This window comes from Phyllobates terribilis, unplaced genomic scaffold (assembly GCF_046119375.1).
Source record: "Phyllobates terribilis strain yellow unplaced genomic scaffold, ASM4611937v1 Scaffold_2__4_contigs__length_985480577, whole genome shotgun sequence".
In the NCBI taxonomy this organism is placed as follows: domain Eukaryota; kingdom Metazoa; phylum Chordata; class Amphibia; order Anura; family Dendrobatidae; genus Phyllobates; species Phyllobates terribilis.
In genome coordinates, this window is record NW_027362762.1 from 802,155,979 (window position 1) to 802,176,304 (window position 20,326).

General features: G+C 42.4%; 1 protein-coding gene across 1 annotated transcript in view; it reads left to right on the forward strand.

Moving 5' to 3' along the window:
- Nucleotides 1-20,326, forward strand: part of PHEX (phosphate regulating endopeptidase X-linked) — a 401,425-nt gene that overhangs the window by 221,487 nt on the left and 159,612 nt on the right. The window contains exons 7-8 of the mRNA XM_073667505.1: nt 2,489-2,605; nt 16,249-16,332. Of these exons, the coding sequence (XP_073523606.1) occupies nt 2,489-2,605; nt 16,249-16,332 (201 nt within the window). The remainder of the gene's footprint in view (nt 1-2,488; nt 2,606-16,248; nt 16,333-20,326) is intronic.

Genomic DNA, 20,326 nt, shown 5'->3' on the forward strand with positions numbered 1-20,326 from the left:
GGCAGTGCCCCAGTCGTCGCCGGCCCCGACCAGCGCCAGGAGAAGACGCGTGACGCAGGAGCGGTCGCGGGAGCAGGTAAGAGGAGTCTCCCTGTCCCGGACGCTGCCAGCGTCAGCCTGCTCCCGGGCCCCCTGGTGGAGCCGCCGATTCCGGGCGCTGCAGACACCGACCTGCTCCAGCCCCCGCAACAAGCCCTGCGGCCAAGCCCTCCAGCCCTGGGCACTACCACCACCAGCCCGCGCCCAGGCCCAAAGTTTCACCCTCTGACCCCGGGCGTCATCAACGGCGACCGTCTCCACGCCTGGTCGCAAGGCCTGAACTCCCCAGGTGCAAAAGGACTGTACGCCCTCCACGTTAACCAAGGAGGAGCTGCAGTACTACCAATACGAGGAAATCCAAGAGGACCCGGACGGGTCTGAAGCCTACACACAAGAAGGAGCAGGAGGATGCCGTTACTGAAGTACGGTAAAGTGGAACTGTACATAGTTACCCATAGGGGTACTTGTGTTGCTAATTAAAATATGGTCCCCGTTGGGACAAGTGTGAACTGTTCCCGTGTGTCCCCTATCCTTAACCAGGCTGAGGACTGTGAGCAGCCATCCCATCTCCCCACAGGCTGAGGACTGTGAGCAGCCAATCCTTATCCCCACTGGCCGAGGACTGAGAGCGGCCATATCTTGTAAATATTATGTGTTTCCAGTTATTTATAGGAGTCCTTGGTGGATTTACCGGGAATCCTTTGTACAGTTAGTGGAGCGTAACCCAGGATGGACTAAAAGACTGTTAAGGACTCGGGGTAGGACAGACCCCTACCTGGTTACGTCTCCCTGTTTTGGTGAAATGGACACCTTGCTCTTCAAAGACTGCACCCGGTTGCGGACATCCGTGACCATCTTATTGTGTTTCCTTATTGTATTTTATTGTTCTTGGATATACCTTGTTATATTTTTCTAAAAAGTGTTTAGTCCCGGAGTACTAAATTTCACTAGGGGGGAGTGTGACACCCCAGGGGTCTGGTTGTCACAGTGATAGAGATATTACGTCTGAGAGCAGGTGGGAGGTCCTTTGGTCAGGGATCCTGTGCATGCCACACCTCCTGCCTAGTCTTGGGAGGGGAAGGACTTCCCCTATATAAACCTGGGGCTGAGGCAGAGTAGAGAGTTCTGAGAGGAGAAGACAGGGAGCAGAGCTGCTCTATGGGCTCTGCTCCACAGGCAGGCCCTGTCCAGGGGCCTGAGCCTGGAGTCCAGGAAGAGTAGAGACAAGAGCAGCATAGGAAGCAGCAGAGTCACAAGGAGTCAGGGGCTGGCAGCTAAAGAGCTCGCCCTGACTAAGAAGATTCTTTACCGGACCCGGAGTCCGAGGCTGTGGGGACTAACTTCTACCCAGCAGCAGAATCCGTCAGGCAGGGGATTTCAGGTCCCCTGGCCCAGAAGCCCGAAGGCCCGGTCACACGCGTGGGACCAGCACCGCCATCGTGGAGCGGAAGCCATTAGAAGGCCCCGAGTCACCGGCCATACGGGTGAGCACCACACGGTACACTCAGGGACGTGGGCTACTTACATCAGCTTCTAGCAAGGTAGCCAGAAGAGTACAGTCAGCTTGGGAGGCCTACAACTACGCCTGGCCAGGGGAGATCCCATCTGCTCAAGGACTGACCAGGCCCCGTTCGCTAGCAAGTACTCCGGGAGGGTCTATCGTTGTTACCAGTAAAGACCCTGAACGCTACCATACCGTCTCTGAGTGGTTCCTGCTACCCCCATCATCCACGTCGGCTGCCCTGAGGCCATACCCCTCCCGTTGGGGGTTATACTATCACGCTGCACCATCCTTCCACCGGCCTCAGCGGTCTGCCCTGCAGCAGCAGCCCCCTGGCTGCATTCAACGGGTGGCGTAGTCATCAACCATTTTCTACCGCTAACAGACTGCCGTCCAGTTTGACTCCCTGGGCACGGAACGGGTCACCGCCACGAGACTACAACCCTAAACAGATCCGGCTCCGGGTAAGCTCCCGCGTGCGCAACGCAGCGCGACACAGGCCCAGGGGCGCGTCACAAAGTCTCAAGAAAAAAATATTCCAATAATCAAAGGGAGTGGAAAAATCATTCCAAAATTATTACCAAATAAATTTATTTGTCAGATTTGAAAATTTGGGCTCGGTCATGAAGTTCAAAATTGGCCTCAGCGGTAAGGAGTTAAAGATATGGTGATACTTTAAGTGACATTCAAAAGCTGAAAACTATTGTGAATATTTACAATATTGAATAAAAAGTCAAAAAGCTGGTATGTTATTGTGACAAATGTATTCCATTTATAGTAGAGTCTCATATAAGCGCATGTTATCCTAATTGTAGAACTCTTTTGGTTGACTAAGATGTTTAGATATACAATTGAAGAAGAAATTGTATATTATGAAGTTATTTTAAAGGTTTTATTTCACAATAAAAATTTTATTTCACAATAATGTATTTTTACTTTCCTCGACAGTACAAAGAAGCTTTACTCAGCTTCATGGTTGATGTCTCAGTTTTTCTCGGTGCCAATAAGACGCGAGCAGAATCTGATATGAAGGCGTTAATTGATCTGGAAACTAAACTTGCTCAGGTAAGAACAAGTAACATTTATTTAAGAAGTAACCTTCTTTTACATTTTTATTTCATAAATCATTAGTACACATGAAAATCAACAACTCTATAATATATCTAATCAGAGAAATTAGCTTTTTTTTCCTTCTGAAATGATCTTTCACTCTGAATTGATGGTTAAAATCTGTATTCAATGAAGATAGATTTTCATATTATTGAGATAGGAGATGACAATTGGTGCTTTTAAAATTCTATAGAGGTAACTAAAGGCTGACGCAGACATACTGCTACAAATGTGCGCAAGTTCAGTCTTTGCAGCAGAAATTTCTGCACCAAAAATGCATCTCTTGGTAGTAAAAATGCTACATAAAATACACACATTTTTTATGTATTTTTGATGCGTTTTTTGCACATGGTTTTGATGAAATTTTTTCCTTATTCATTTGAATAGGTGAAAAACACTGCAAAAATGCTAAAAAAATTGAAATGCTCCAGATTTTAAACTTTTTTTAAATCTGCAAGGGAAAAATAAGCAGCATGTGCATGAGATTTCAGAAATCTCATTCATTTTCGTGATACTGTAAACTGTAGTGTTTTGGTGAGAATTTTCTGCTGCAAATACTTAATGTGTTCACATACTCTTACAGTTCTCCATGGAACTTCATGTAATCTCCTATCTCAGTAATGTAATAATCCAGATTTTATTTCTGTAAAGCACATGGGGGTTCAAGGTGCTCACCACACATTTAGATAAGTTCCCTGAGGGGTCTAGTTTCCAAAATGGTGTCACTTGTGAGGAGTTTCCACTGTTTAGGCACATCAGGGGCTCCCCAAATGCTACATGGTGTAAGCTAAGTATTCAAGCAAATTTTACATTCAAAAAGTCAAATGGCGCTCCTTCCCTTCCGAACCCTGCCGTGCGCCCAAACTGTGGTTTTCCCCCACATATGGGGTATCATCTTACTCAGGAGAAATTGCATAACAAATAGTTTGGTGCAATTTCTCCTGGTACCCTTATGAAAATGCAAAATTGGGGCTGAAAAACATTTTTGTGGGAAAAATGTAAAAATTTTATTTTTATGGCTCAATATTATAAACTTCTATGAAGAACCTGGGTTTTCAAGGTGCTCACCACACATCTAGATAAGTTCCCTGAGCGGTCTAGTTTCCAAAATGGTGTCATGTTAAAGGGGTTAACATATTATCAATATAGCTGTCTGTTTATCTATCTATCTATCTATGTTAGTACATTTAAACATTATTATTCAAGGGAATCTGTCAGAAGATTTTTGCTATGTAGTCTGAGAGCCCCATAATGTAGGAACAGAGACCCTGATACAGGGATGTGTCACTTACTGGGATGTGTTTTGCTGTTTCAATACAATCAGTGTTTTATCAGCAGGAGATTATATTTTGAAGACAACTGTCCTTGTGCATCCTAGCCCAACCACACACCCACTACTAATTAGAAGCTCTCTGCCATTATACAACGTACACAGAAAGCTGTGGTGTGGGCAGCATTATCTACAACTCAACAACTGAGCTTTGCTAGATCTGCTGCAAAGATAATTGTGATTCTATCATAACTGCTGCACCCAATAAACAAAGTGATACATTTCTGAAATCAACCTCTCAGCCCCTACCTCATTCTCCTGCAGATTACATAGCAAAAACCTGTTGACAGATTCCCTTTCAGTCAGTTGGATCCATGAAAAGCTCTGCTTATCCTAAAGCTAGGTCAAGGATCATGGAGGCTTATAAGCAAAAATAGTGGTGTCATTAGCAAAACTGCACTAGGTAGAACAGTGGAACAACAACACACCAGTTCAGCTTAAAGGGATTTAATATTTTACGAGCAAAGACTTTCTCGGATTCCTTTGCTCCTTAATCAGGTGTGTAAAGATGTTAAAAACCAGCACAGTCAACAACCCATATTAAGCAAGTCAATATTATCAAGCTTCTGAAAGTTCTCCCCTGTAGACACAACGGTTGGAAGGATATCTTATCATATGTGGAGATCTTATGGGGAACATAAATATTAGACTATTGTCTTTAGTTCTAATCAATGTCAAAAGCATATGATAAAAATGTATGGCGGTAATCCAAGCTTTCCCTTGAGTCTTCTATTGGTAGAAATAAGATTTAGCTTTTTGACTACCAGGCTGGGTGATTTGCTTAACCAGGAGTTACATTGTGCTACTGGTAGCTGCTTACTTGACTAGCATACTCATACTTACATGTATTGCTGCTGGCACCCATACAAACCCATACAAAGTATCCACAGATGTTGGATTCATTTGTCTCATTGTTCTGTTCCTAGCTGCTGAGCCGCTTTGCTAGCCATTGTTATTCCATCATTTGCCATCTTATTAAATTGTAATTGTCATAATGCACATTATGATTGCTAATCTCTTTTTAAATAATAATAATCATTCTCCAATACCCCAGCAAAACTCTTCCATATTTCATTAACTGGGTTTAAAAGTCATTAAGACTCATTCTGGAAGATGCTGATTCAATGTGAAAAGCTATTCTGCTGAGGACACTGGAAAAAGACATTACTTAGAGGTCATTCAGTAAAAATTGATTGGGCTAAGTGTATCTCCTCCGTCACAGGAATTAAATCATACAATATATGCCTGTAAGTGCGTTCTTATGTTCTGCTTATGGTTGTAAAAGTAATTCCCAATTACCCTGAGCTTTCATGCTTCAGGAGAAAATCATGTTGAAGTCACAGCTCCACATATAATATGTTAAGATAAGAGAAAATGATGCATTTCCAAATGTAATAACACATTTTAAAATCAAAATAATCATCCTATTATGAATACTCTAGCTTTGTAGGATTGTAATTAGGATGTCTTGGACGCAGGTGATAAGTTGGCCGAATTCATCTATGATAACAGTGTCTGTCCATCCTTTGCTAAATTTTCATTATGTTGTCTATTTGGGATTCAATGTTGAGCCATGCCATGACCACATAGACATACATGGTTGTGGAGTTTACTGCCTGTGCATTACACTTTCTGAAGACCACATACATGACCAGGTCATTGTGATAAAGTTATTTTACTATACACTGTTCAAAATAATAAAGGGAACTGTCATCCATTTCAAGGCGTCACCCGCTAGGTAGGACATCATAAATGCCACTTTAACCCGATCGGTACAAAAATAGTGAGCATAGAACTTGAAATGCAGCATGCATTGCTCTACAAATGCACGGCTTCGTTTTGGATCCCCATAGTACCGTGGTGGATCCGCAGGAACGAGTACTGATAGATCCATTTGGGCTGGTGCGTAAATCGCCTGGGCCACAGCTTGAGAAAATTTTTTTTCTTGGTGCACGTGTTCGCCAGACAAGGTTTCAAAATGTCTCTGAGAGAGAAGGGCCGTGGGGCTCAACGGGAACCATGGCCTGAGCAAACTGTTAAGCTCGCACCTGGACTGACTGGCGCGAGCATGATTAGTGATCCCACTGTACCATGAATCGAGGAGTGCCTGGAGGGGCGTAACTAAGTATCAACCCGATCCGACGAAGGTCGCACTGTGGCTCAATCGACTCCGTGAACCAAGGAGGAACCGAGCAGAGGGACCAGGTGCTACTCCAGGTCAGACGCCGGTCACAGCTGTTGACCCACACCGAGGAATGCAGGAACAGGCAGGTTAGGCTGGCATACAGACAGGTGGGTATTGGCAGGCTCAGCTGGTATGCAGACAGGTGGGTACTGGCAAGCACGGCTGGAATGCAGACAGGTGGGTACTGGCAAGCACGGCTGGTATGCAGACAGGTGGGTACTGGCAAGCACGGCTGGAGTGCAGACAGGGAGACACTGGCAAGCACAGTGGGAGTGCAGACAGGGAGGTACTAGCAGGTTGGTGCGCAGGCTGGATAAGGTCCAGTACAGACTGGGAGGCAGGAACAGAGCCGCAGATGCGGTAGACAAGCAGAGTAAAGCAAAACTGCCGGAGCGGAGGACAAGGCAGAGCAGAGAGGAACCGCCGGAGCAGTGGGCAAGGCAGAGCAGAGAGAAACCTCCGGTACGGTGAGTAAGCAGAGCAGAATGAAACCGCAGGTGTGGTGGACAAGGCAGAGCAGAGCGAAACAGCCGGAGCGGTGGACAAGGCAGAGCTGAGAGGAACCGCCAGAGCGGAGGACAAGGCAGAGCAGAGAGGAACCGCTGGTGCAGTGAGCAAGCAGAGCGGAGAAAAACCGCAGGTGCGGTGGACAAGGCTGAGCAGAGCGAAACCGCCGGAGTGGTGGACAAGGCAGAGCAGAGCGAAACCGCCGGAGTGCTGGACAAGGCAGAGCAGAGCGAAACCGCAAGCACGGTGGGCAAACAGAGCATAGCGAAACCGCAGGTGCGGTGGACAAGGCTGAGCAGAGAGGAACCGCCGGAGAGGTGGGGAAGGCAGAGCAGAGAGAAACCGCTGGCGCGGTGAGCAAGCAGAGCAGAACAGGGCTGCAGGTGCAGGCAGAGAGGACAGGGCTCTGTTCACATGGAACAGACTGGAAAATACAGGAAGATGGCTAGAACACAGGAGGTAGATACGGAGGAAGGGAAAAGGGACAAGCAGAACCAGATACACACAAGGTACTTACAATAAAGTAGCGAGTGGACACAAAACTCACAAACAGAAGTACAGAGACAACGAGTTGGAGTTAGGTGCAGGTTCAGACACAGCAGGAAAAGGGAAGGTACGGACATAGAGACAAACAGGTAACAGGCTAGGAGACAGTTCAGACAGGAACTGACACTGCAACGAGATACAGGAAGAGGAGCCCCAGTGGCGGAAACAGACTAGAAGTCACAGGTAACAGGCCTGGGTATAAAGCCCCCAGGGTAGCAGAAACAGACAAGAAGTCAGAGATAACAGGCCTGGGTATGCAGCCCCCAGGGTGGCAGAAACAGACAAGATACAGGACAAGACCTGGCAACTCAGAGGCAAGGAGCACACTGATAGATAGTGTTGCTCAGGCACCTCCTTCTGGGTGGAGGGGGTTTAAATATCCAGTGACTCACAGCAATAGGCTGGAGATGCCTTAGGAGTGCGCCCACAGCAGCTATAAGAATCAGGAAGTAACCGGGCCGCCACCCTAAGCAGTCAGACAAGAGACATGCACACAGCATGAACTGGAGCAAGGTTTGCAGGCTGGACTGATGGGTAAGATTGCGGTCTTGCATAGTGGGAGGTGGTGCACTATGCAAGCACGCCACCAGGGATGTTACAGGAACACTCAAATAACACATCCTAGATCCTAGATTGAATACTTTGTTCTGTACAAAGTTGAATGTGCTGACAGCAAAATCACACAAAAATCATCAATGGAAAACAATTTTATTAACCAACGGAGGCCCTGATTTGGGGTCACCCCCAAAATTAAAGTGAAAAAACACACTACAGGCTGATCCAACTATGATGTAATGTCCTTAAAACAAGTCAAAATGAGGCTCAGTATTGTGTGTGGCCTCCACGTGCCTGTATGACCTCCCTACAACGTCTGGGCATGCTCCTGATGAGGTTGCGGATGGTCTCCTGTGGGATCTCCTCCCAGACCTGGACTAAAGCATCAGCCAACTCCTGGACAGTCTGTGGTGCAACGTGACGTTGGTGGATGGAGCGAGACATGATGTCCCAGATGTGCTCAATCAGATTCAGGTCTGGAGAACGGGCTGTCCAGTTCATGGCTTCAATGCTTTCATCTTGCAGGAACTGCTGACACACTCCAGCCACATGAGGTCTGGCATTGTCCAGGATTAGGAAGAACCCAGGGCCAACCGCACCAGAATATGGTCTCACAAGGGCTCTGAGGATCTCATCTCGGTACCTAATGGCAGTCACCCTACCTCTGGTGAGCACATGGAGGGCAGTGCGCTTCTCCAAAGAAATGCCACCCCACACCATTACTGACACTGACCCACTGCCAAACCGGTCATGCTGAAGGATGTTGCAGGCAGCAGATCGTGCTCCACTGCGTCTCCAGACTCTGTCACATCTGTCATATGTGCTCAGTGTGAATCTGCTTTCATCTGTGAAGAGCACAGGGCGCCAGTGGCGACTTTGCCAAGTGTCCTGCACGGTGTTGGGCTGTGAGCACAACCCCCATCTGTGGACGTCGGGCCCTCATACCACCCTCATGGAGTCGGTTTCTAACCGTTTGTTCAGACACATGTGTTGGTATAAGCAACAGTTGTGGACTTCTTTGTTTGTGTGAAGGAGGACTTTATGCTGATCTGACAGTAGATGGTGATGTTGTGTAAAGTTTCCTTGTTTACTGTATTGTAAAAGAAAAAAAGTCTCTCTTGTATTTTCTGGTTTGTTCTTACTTCCTGGTGCAGTACTGTGTGACTGTGTGACTGTGCGTTTTTTTCTTTACCTCATGTTCTGAGAAATAAAAGCTTGTTATCCCATGTAATCTGCTCTGTGAAGCTTCTACTGCAACTGTGGGTATCCAGAAGCTCTGCAACAACATGCACATTTGTGGCCTGCTGGAGGTCATTTTGCAGGGTTCTGGCAGTGCTCCTCCTGTTCCTCCTTGCACAAAGGCAGAGGTAGCTGCTGGGTTGTTGCCCTCCTACGGCCTCCTCCAGGTCTCCTGGTGTACTGGCCTGTCTCCTGGTAGCGCCTCCAGCCTCTGGACACTACACTGACAGACACAGCAAACCTTCTTGAACAGCTCGCATTGATCTGCCATCCTGTATGAGCTGCACTACCTGAGCAACTTCTGTGCGTTGTAGAGTCCGTCTCATGCTACCACGAGTGTGAAAGCACAACCAACATTCAAAAGTGTCCGAAACATCAGCCAGAAAGGATTGGTACTGAGATGTGGTCTGTGGTCCTCACCTGCTGAACCACTCCTTTATAGAGGGTGTCTTGATAATTGCCAATAATTTCCATCTATTGTCTATTCCATTTGCACAACAGCATGTGAAATGGATTGTCAATCAGTGTTGTTTCTTAAGTGGACAATTTGATTTCACAGAAGTTTGATTTACTTGGCGTTATATTCTGTTGTTTAAGTGTTCCCTTTATTTTTTTGAGCAGTGTATAACAGCCTTCGGCTTGATCTCGAGTCATGGCGACTTGATGGATGAATATTCTGTAGGAAAATAGATCTTGTGCAAGCCTAGATATGTCCACCAGGGTCTTCGCCGAAAATTATATTGATACTATCAAGCCATTGGGTTGCTGGTCTTCCTCTTAGCCTTGTTCCATCTATTCTTTTGACCATTATGTCCTTGTCCAGTTAGTGCTCTCTTCGTGTGATGTGTCCAAAGTAGACAAGTCATAGCCTGGTGATCCTTGTTTTGAGAGACATTCCTGGCTTGATTTGTTCCAAAATTGATATGTTTGTTCTTCTTGCCATCCATGGTATTGATAACATCATTCTCCATCACCACATTTTGAAGGCATCATTTCTTCTTCTGTTTTGTTTATTTATTGTCCAGGTTTCCATGTTTTTGTGATAAAGTTACAGATCATATATCAAGTGACCACAAACAATTATGTTGTTATAGATCAACTGCTCCAAAAGTTTCTCTACTATTAATTACATGACTTGTGGGTGACCTGAATTATGAAATGTGCTGCAACTAAAATGTGGACTAGATTAGTAAGCTTTTTAAAGCTGCAATTTAAAAGATTGTTTAGGAATGGACAACATATGACTGCAGAAGCCATGCGATGTACTAATAGCATCATGGCTCCACGCTGAGTGGTACTAGTCATGTTCTGAATTCTTTTACACAAAAAAATGGGAGAACAGACGGAGCAGTTCTAGTTTTTGATTTACTGCTGTTTTCATTTTCCTTTTTTAAACTGTTTAAAACACAGCAGAAATAAAATAAATAAATAAATTTATTCACCCATATGGTGTGCTGCAATGTGTGCTATATGTTTCCTGACTTGCCAGAGGAAAAGACAAACTTTACGTGCCCGAAATGCAAGCTTGTGACTCTGCTAGACGAAAAGATGCAAAGTGTTCAGGAGAGAATAGCTACACTGAAGCTCATCAAAGAAGATGAAGATTTCCTTGAGAGAAGCAGAATAATCTCTTCAGAATGTTGCAAGAGAAGACCTTTTCAGCATTCCTGCAGAAGCTAATGACAGAATAGAAATAACTATTCAGAATGTTCAAAGAGAAGCATCTTTCAATCTACCTGCAGAAGAAGAGCAATGGAAGCATATAATCCAAAGAAGTAGGAGGATGAGGAGGCAGTCAGCATCCATGCCACTGAAGAACCGCTACCAGGCTCTCACGTAGGACAACTATGAAGATGTACATCAAAAAAGTGCTTTGCCTACAAAGAACACTCCAATAAACAATCTGAAGCCTCTTGAAGGGAGAAAAAGAAGCACTGTGGTGAAGAAGAAAAGGAGCGTGGCGGTCGTGGGGGATTCCCTACTGAGAGGAACAGAAACCACTATCTGCCGACCAGACATCACATCATGAGAAGTGTGCTGTCTTCCAGGTGCCCAAATCAAAGATGTATCAAGACTCAGTCTACAGGGCTACAGACGACCACCCATGCACACTAATACACGTAGGAACAAATGACAGAGCAAAAAAGGACAAGGAAACTATATGCAGAGACTTTGAAGACCAAGGCCGGAAAGTGAAGAGACTGGGAGCGCAGATCGTCTCCTCATCCATCCTCCCAGTGAATGGACATGGAACAAGATGATTGAACAGGGTTCTACAGGGGAACAGCTGGCTACTTCGATGATGCTGTCAGCACCATTTTGGGTTTCTTGAACATTGAGTGAATTATAGACTCCTTGCTAGACATGGGCTGCATCTTACGAAAACCAGAAAACACATGTTTGGTAGACTCCTTGCTACACTCATCAGGAGAGTTTTAAACTAGAGCAATATGGGGTGGGAAATTTACGGCCATTAAAAAGTATGCAGCTAATGAATTCTTTTGAGAACCCTTCTATTAGAAATAAAGAACAAGAATGAATGGGGCCATGTATCAAGAGATTTTGAGTGCAAACCTCCTTCCATCAGCAAGGGCATTGAAGATGAAATGTGGCTCGGTCTTTCAGCATGACAATGATCCCAAGCACACCACGAGGGCAACAAAGAAATGGCTTTGTAAGAAGCATTTCAAGGTCCTGGAGTGACCTAGCTAGTCTCCAGATCTAAACCCTATAGAAAACCTTTGGAGGGAGTTGAAAGTCTGTGTTGCCCAGCGACTGCCCCAAAACATCACTGCTCTAGAGGAGATCTGCATGGAGGAATGGACCAACATACCAGCAACAGTGTGTGCCAACCTTGTGAAGAATTACAGAAAACGTTTGACCTCTGTCATTGACAACAAAGGATATATAACAAAGTATTAAGATGAACTTTTGTAGGTGATCAAATACTTATTTTCCACCAAAATTTGAAAATAAATTCTTTTCAAATCAGACAATGTGATTTTCAGGATTTGTTTTCTCATTTTGTCTCTCATAGTTGAGGTCTACCTATGATGTCAATTACAGGCCTCGCTCATCTATTTAAGTGGGAGAACTTGCACAATTGGTGGCTGACTAAATACTTTTTTTCCCCACTGTATCTTTAAAAAGGTAGAAGAGAGAACAAGAGCATCTGCCATGTTGGACCTAATTCTTACTAACAGGGAGGAAATAGTTGGGGAAGTAAAGTTGGCTGAGAATTTAGGAGGCAGCTATCATGCTATCCTCAAATTTTGGATTACAAGACGAGGAAGACCTGCAAAGACTCAAACTTTAAGGTTGGACTTCAGAAAGGCAGATTTTAATGAACTTAGAAAGAAGGTAGGAAAGGTCCGATGGCTGGATGTTCTACAGCAGGGTTCCCCAACTCCAGTCCTCAAGGCCCACCAACAGGTCATGTTTTCAGGATTTCCTTAGTATTGCACAGGTGATGTAACTATTGCCTGTGCTGATGATGGAATTATCACCTGTGCAATACTAAGGAAATCCTGAAAACATGACCTGTTGGTGGGCCTTGAGGACTGGAGTTGGGGAACCCTGTTCTACAGGACAGAAATGTTCAAGAAGGATAGGAGATTTTGCTAAATGAAATTATCACTGCACAGTAACAATCCTGAAAAGAAGGAAGAATTGGAAGCATTTAAAGAGACCAGTATGGCTGAACACAGAACTTAAACACTTATTAAAAAGGAAGAAAGAAATGTATATTAAATGGAAAGAGGGGGGCATATCTAAAGAAGAATATAAAGCTGTCTGCAGGGAATGCAGGGCAAGCATTAGAAGAGCTAAAGCCGGTAATGAAGTGAGGCTTGCAAGGTAGACCAAAAGCAATAAAAAAGGATTTTGAGGGTATGTCAAAAGCAAAAAGAAAGTCAAAGATGCTATAGGATTTTTACAGGACAAAAAAGGTGAAGTGGTCAAAAATGATTCTGAGAAGGCCAAACTTTTAAATTCATATTTTGCATCTGTGTTCTCTAAGAAATCAGACCATCACCATATTTTACTGTTGGTCTCATGTTCCTTTTCTGAAATGCTGTGTTACTTCTACGCCAAATGTAATTGGACATACACCTTTCAAAAAGTTCAACTTTTGTCTCGCCAGTCCACAGAGTATTCTCCCAAAAGTCTTGGCAATCATCATAATGTTTTCTGGCAAAACTGAGACGAGCTTTTAAGTTCTCTTTGCTCAGCAGTGGTTTTCGTCTTGGAACTCTATCATGCATGCCATTTTTGCACAGTCTTTTTCTTATGCTTGAGTCATGAACACTGACCTTAACTGAGGCAAGTGAGGTCTGCAGTTCTTTGTATATTGCTGTGGGGTCTTTTGTGACCTCTTGGATGAGTCCTCGCTGCGCTCTTGAGGAAATTTTGGAAATTTCACCACTGTTCCACGTTTTCGCCATTTGTGGATAATGGCTTTCACTGTGGTTTGCTGGAGTCCCAAAGCTTTAGAAATGGCTTTATAACCAACCTTTTACAGACTGATAGATCGCAATTACTTTGTTTCTCAGTTGTTCCTGAATTTCTTTGCTTTTGAGGATCTTTTGGTCTACTTCACTTTGTCAGGCAGGTTCTATTTAAGTGATTTCTTGATTGAGAACAGGTGTGGCAATAATCAAGCCTGTGTGTGGCTAGGGAAATTGAACTCAGCTTCCCAAAGATGTGATAAACCACAGATAATTTATGTTTTAAGTGGGGGGCAATTACTTTTTTCACAAAGGATCCTGTAGGTTTGGATTTATTTTTCTGTTAATAATAAAGACCTTTATTTAAAAACTGCATTTTGTATTTACTTGTGCTATTTTTGTTGTCTAATATATAAATTTTGTCTTGTGATTTGAAACATTTAAGTGTGACAAACATGCAAAAGAATAAGAAATCAGGAATGGGGGCAAACACTTTTTCACACCACTGTATGTACGTACTTGGATACAGTAATTAACCAGAGCCAGCATGGGTTTGTAGAAAACAAGTCATGCCAGACTAATCTACTTTCATTTTATGATGGAATCACTGACTGGGTGGAACAGGGAAATGCGGTAGGTAAGGTATATCTTGACTTCAGCAAAGCATTTGATAAAGTATCTTATACTATCCTTATTGAAAAAATTACCAAGTATAGGATTGATAAGGCTATGGTTAGGTGCATTCATAACTGGCTCAGTGATCATACTCAAAGAGTGGTAATAAATGGTTGCAAATTCCAATTGGTGTCATTTATTATTTTAGGTCTTCAACTGTCTGTCAAGAATTTTTTTTAGCATGGAGAACTACAAGCTTTATAAACTCAACTAAAAAAATATTTTCTGTTGACGATGATTTCCTCCCACAATGCTTGCCAGCATCTCCGACAGACCATTAACATTGACAGATGAGGTTCTCCATAGCTATATAAACAAATTCTGAATCTGGAAACAATTGCATTGAAATCACAGATTAATAACAGACAGTTTCAATTGTGTTATTTGGCTGAGGGTGAAAAGATGAGACCTGAATTGCTCTAATTGATTTTCTTAGTTCGGCATGCTCACTACCAATAGAAATGCTGAAATTAGCAACTAATGCTTATTGCACCTTCACTAAAATACATGTAAAAAGCATACATGTCCTAGCAATTAAAATGTTGCCATGAATCCTCAAAATCATATATGGTAGATCTTTCTTATATTCTTTAGAATTATTTGCAAATGTTCTCATGAATTTCATCGGTTGTGCACTCAAGTCTCACCTTCTGACAGGTAACTGATGCTAATTTAATCGCCGAGAGCACAACTGCTAGATTCCCGACCCTTAGCAATTACAACTGTACAAGTGCTTCCATATGGCAAATTATAGCATTACCGTGTCCCTTAAAATCAATAGACAGCTATGTAAAACAAGACTTTCATAGCAAGGGTGCAAAAAAGAGTATCACTCTTTACTGTCATTCTGCTTCAGTACGGCACGGGCAGGTGTTATGAACAGGAGTAAGCACACGCTTTAAATCAATTCTATTAATATCAGGCTACTATATAGTAATCCAAAGAATATGTATTTCATTTGGCCCTGTGACTGCTTATTAAAAATTAAGAAAATTATAGATTATATAGTTTGGCTTCGAGATTTTGTTGATTGATATTTAAATGGGTTTTCCCATGAACAATGTACATTTTAATTAATAGATCTTGGAATAATAAGTTCCACTGTTAGATGTATTAAAAAAATGTTCCTGTGCTGAGATAATCATGTAAATGTGCTCCTGCTATGTACTGCGTAATGGATAGCTGTGTCTGATCGTGCAAGAACATGGTAGGCACATGGTATAATTCTTGGGCGGAAGGATGGAACCATAAGTCACTTATGATAAGTGAGTAAACAGACGAAACAGCAGGGTTCTGATAGATAAGTGTTTCTACTGCCTCACCAGTCCTGTGAGCTCTTAATAAATCAAGTCAATGACATATAATCTCAGCAGCCATTGGAGCTCCTACATCAATTTATTTATTTATTATGATCTCAGAGCGATGGAGACTTATGCTTCTTCCCCCGGCCAGGAGCTGTGGTATGTGCCGACCATAAACTGGAGCAGCTCTGCATGGTCAGACACAGCCATTACACAGTATACAGCAGGTGCACATTTATATGATTATCTCAGTACGAAAACATTTTTTAACACATTGTCATTATTTTTCCAAGATCTAGTGATTAAAATGTAGTTTGTGGAACAATTCGTTTAATTTTTGCAACGTATTGATAGATTTTTAATTGGAACCTGTCACCATGAAAATGCAGTCCAATCTGCAGGCAGCATGTTATAAAGCTGGGGTAACTGAACTTATTGATGTATAATTCTATGAGAAAAGATTCAGTATAAGCTGTGTTTTAATCATTTAAACCTCTGCTCCTTCTGAAATTTTTGGTTCCGTGGGCGGTCCTATCAGTGACTGACAGCTATCTCTTTATGCACATTTATACAAAGAAAGCTGTCGGTCTTTGATAGGACTGAAAATCCCAGAAAGAGCAGAGATTTAAATGATTAAACACAGGTTGCACTGATTTTTTGCTCAAAAGCTATATATTTCGCTTTCATTCTTATTTGCTGCATGCTAATTATGTCATTTTAACAATTAGCATATTATTGTTTAAAAACAGAATAATATTTTTTTCAGAATTTGTAAAAAAAACAAACAAATGTTAACATTTCGTTTTATGTTTTAGATTACTGTACCCCATGACAACCGAACTAGTGAGTCAATGTATAATAAGATGAACATCTCAGAGCTGAGCACTATGATCCCCCAGGTATGTGATTTCTCCTTTTAGATTAAAAACCAGTAGTCGTTGAATTGCACACATCTTTTAATTGTTTATATTCATATTTATATGTTGCACATTCTTTCCTGTAGAAATAAACCACAGCACTCGCCAATCTTCTGTGAACCTTATTCTGCTGCTGGCATTGCAAGAACGACACCACACAGGGCAGGAGGTGCAACAAGGCAAAGGCCACTTCGTATTGCGTAACACTTCATCTGGCCCTTGACCTCAATGGATCATCAACACGCTTCTTTATGCACAGACATAGTGCACCCTCTAGTGGATTTAAAAGCGTGCAGACTATTAAATAGCAACAAAGCATATGGGTAAAGACAGATGATTACACCTGGATTATACAAACGCTCTTAGGTCATTGCGATAGTTAAATTCTAACCTACCGGGGGCTCAGTAGTTCTGGGCAAGGACCGAGCACGCGTTCTCCTGTTTCATTACTTACCTTAACATGACCAACAATATGAACACGAGGTTCACATAATAAATTAGCAACTCCAAGATTGAATTTCTTGATGTCTTGCTTAGCCCACAACAACAATACATTGATGTAAAATAAAAATAATATTTTTATATTATTATTATTTGTATCAAATTATTTACTTTTATAAAAAAGTTTAGCATTTATTAACGATTAATATATATATATATACAGTTATATATATATATATATATTGTTTCGTGTGTGTGTGTATATATATATATATATATATATATATATATATATATACAGTACAGACCAAAAGTTTGGACACACCTTCTCATTTAAAGATTTTTCTGTATTTTCAGGACTATGAAAATTGTACATTCACACTGAAGGCATCAAAACTATGAATTAACACATGTGGAATTATATACTTAACAAAAAAGTGTGAAACAACTGAAAATATGTCTTATATTCTAGGTTCTTCAAAGTAGCCACCTTTTGCTTTGACGACTGCTTTGCACACTCTTGGCATTCTCTTGATGAGCTTCAAGAGGTAGTCACCGGAAATGGTTTTCACTTCACAGGCGTGCCCTGTCAGGTTTAATAAGTGGGATTTCTTGGCTTATAAATGGGGTTGGGACCATCAGTTGTGTTGTGCAGAAGTCAGGTGAATACACAGCTGATAGTCCTACTGAATAGACTGTTATAATTTGTATTATGGCAAGAAAAATGCAGCTAAGTAAAGAAAAACGAGTGGCCATCATTACTTTAAGAAATGAAGGTCAGTCAGTCCGAAAAATTGGGCAAACTTTGAAAGTGTCCCCAAGTGCAGTTGCAAAAACCATCAAGCGCTACAAAGAAACTGGCTCACATGAGGACCGCCCCAGGAAAGGAAGACCAAGAGTTACCTCTGCTTCTGAAGATAAGTTTATCCGAGTCACCAGCCTCAGAAATCACAGGTTAACAGCAGCTCAGATTAGAGACCAGGTCAATGCCACACAAAGTTCTAGCAGCAGACACATCTCTTCAACAACTGTTAAGAGGAGACTTTGTACAGCAGGCTTTCATAGTAAAATAGCTGCTAGGAAACCACTGCTAAGGACAGGCAACAAGCAGAAGAGACTTGTTTGGGCTAAAGAACACAAGGAATGGACATTAGACCAGTAGAAATATGTGATTTGGTCTGATGAGTCCAAATTTGAGATCTTTGGTTCCAACCACCGTGTCTTTGTGCGACGCAGAAAGGGTGAACGGATGGACTCTACATGCCTGGTTCCCACCGTGAAGCATGGAGGAGGAGGTGTGATGGTGTGGGGGTGCTTTGCTGGTGACACTGTTGGGGATTTATTCAAAATTGAAGGCATATTGAACCAGAATGGCTACCACAGCATCTGGCAGCGGCATGCTATTCCATCCGGTTTGCGTTTAGTTGGACTATCATTTATTTTTCAACAGGACAATGACCCCAAACACACCTCCAGGCTGTGTGAGGGCTATTTGACCAAGAAGGAGAGTGATGGGGTGCTACGCAGATGACCTGGCCTCCACAGTCACCAGACCTGAACCCAATCGAGATGGTTTGGGGTGAGCTGGACCGCAGAGTGAAGGCAAAAGGGCCAACAAGTGCTAAGCATCTCTGGGAACTCCTTCAAGATTGTTGGAAGACCATTTCCGGTGACTACCTCTTGAAGCTCATCAAGAGAATGCCAAGAGTGTGCAAAGCAGTCATCAAAGCAAAAGGTGGCTACTTTGAAGAACCTAGAATATAAGACATATTTTCAGTTGTTTCACACTTTTTTGTTAAGTATATAATTCCACATGTGTTAATTCATAGTTTTGATGCCTTCAGTGTGAATGTACAATTTTCATAGTCATGAAAATACAGAAAAATCTTTAAATGAGAAGGTGTGTCAAAACTTTTGGTCTGTACTGTATACAGTTGAAACCAGAAGTTTACATACACTAAAGAAAAAGACACATATGCATGTTTTTCTCAATATCTGACATGAAATCAGAATAAACCTTTCCTGTTTTAGGTCAATTAGGATTACCATGATTTTTAATATTTCCCAAATGTCAGAATAATGAGAGAGAAAGAATGTTTTAAGGCATTTTTATTGCTTACTGCAAAGTCAAAAGTTTACATACACTAAGATTACTATGCCTTTAAACAATTCTGGACTGCCCATAAGATGATGTCATGTGTTTGGAAGCTCGTGATAGTTTTTTTGACAACATCTGAGTTAATTTTAATGCACACCTGAAACACACTGCTTTTTTGTGTAGCATCATGGGAACGTCTAAAGAAATCAGCCAATATATCAGGAAGAAAATTGTGGACTTGCACAATTCTGGTGCCTCGCTCATCTGTACAAACAATTATATCGAAGTGCAAACAAGATGAGAATGTCCAGCCATCATACCAATCAGGAAGGAGATGGGTTCTGTGTCCCAGAGATGAACGTGCTTTGGTCCGACATGTGCATATCAACCCAAGGACAAAAGCAAAAGACCTTGTGAAGATGATGGCGGAAACTGGTAAGATTGTGTCAATATCCACAGTGAAATGAGTACTTTATCAACATGGACTGAAAGGCCGCTCTGCCAGGAAGAAGCCATTACTCCAAAAGAAGCATAAAAAAGCCAGATTAATGTTTGCAAATGCACACAGGAACAAAGACCTTAATTTTTGGAGACATGTCCTGTGGGCTGATGAAACTAAAATGTAACTTTTTGGGCCTAAAAACACCATCCCAACTGTGAAATATGGGGGTGGCAGCATCATGTTGTGGGGTTGTTTTGCTGCAGGAAGGACTGGTGCACTTCACAAAATAGATGGCATCATGACAAAAGAAGATTATGGCATTACTGAAGCAACATCTCAAGACATCAGCCAGGAAGTTAAAACTTGGGCGGAAATGGGTCTTCCAAATGGACAATGACCCAAAGCATACTGCCAAAATGGTCACAAAGTGGCTTAAGAATAACTGTTTTGGAGTGACCATCACAAAGCCCTGATCTCAATCCTATTGAAAATTTATGGGCAAAGCTGAAAAGGCAGGTGCGAGCAAGGCGACCTACAAACATGGATCAGTTACACCAGTTTTGTCAGGAGGAATGGGCCCAAATTCCGACCAACTATTGTGAGAAGCTTTGGAAGGATATCCCAAACGTTTGACCCAAGTCATTCAGTTTAAGGGCAATGGTACCAAATACTAATGAAATGTATGTAAACTTTTGACTTTGCAGTAAGTAAAAAAATGGCTTAAAACATTCTCTATCTCATTATTCTGGCATTTGGCAAATATTAAAAATGATGGTAAACCTAATTGACCTATAACGGGAAAGGTTTATTCTGATTTCATGTCAGATATTGAGAAAAACATGCATATGTGTTTTTTTATATAGTGTATGTAAACGTTTGGTTTCAACTGTATATACATATCTATTGTGGTAAAGCGACTTGCTTGGCTCTCCGGAGGCAGACACAGGACACACGGTTTGGGTAAACTTCATGCGGATTTATTGTGCGGCATAAAC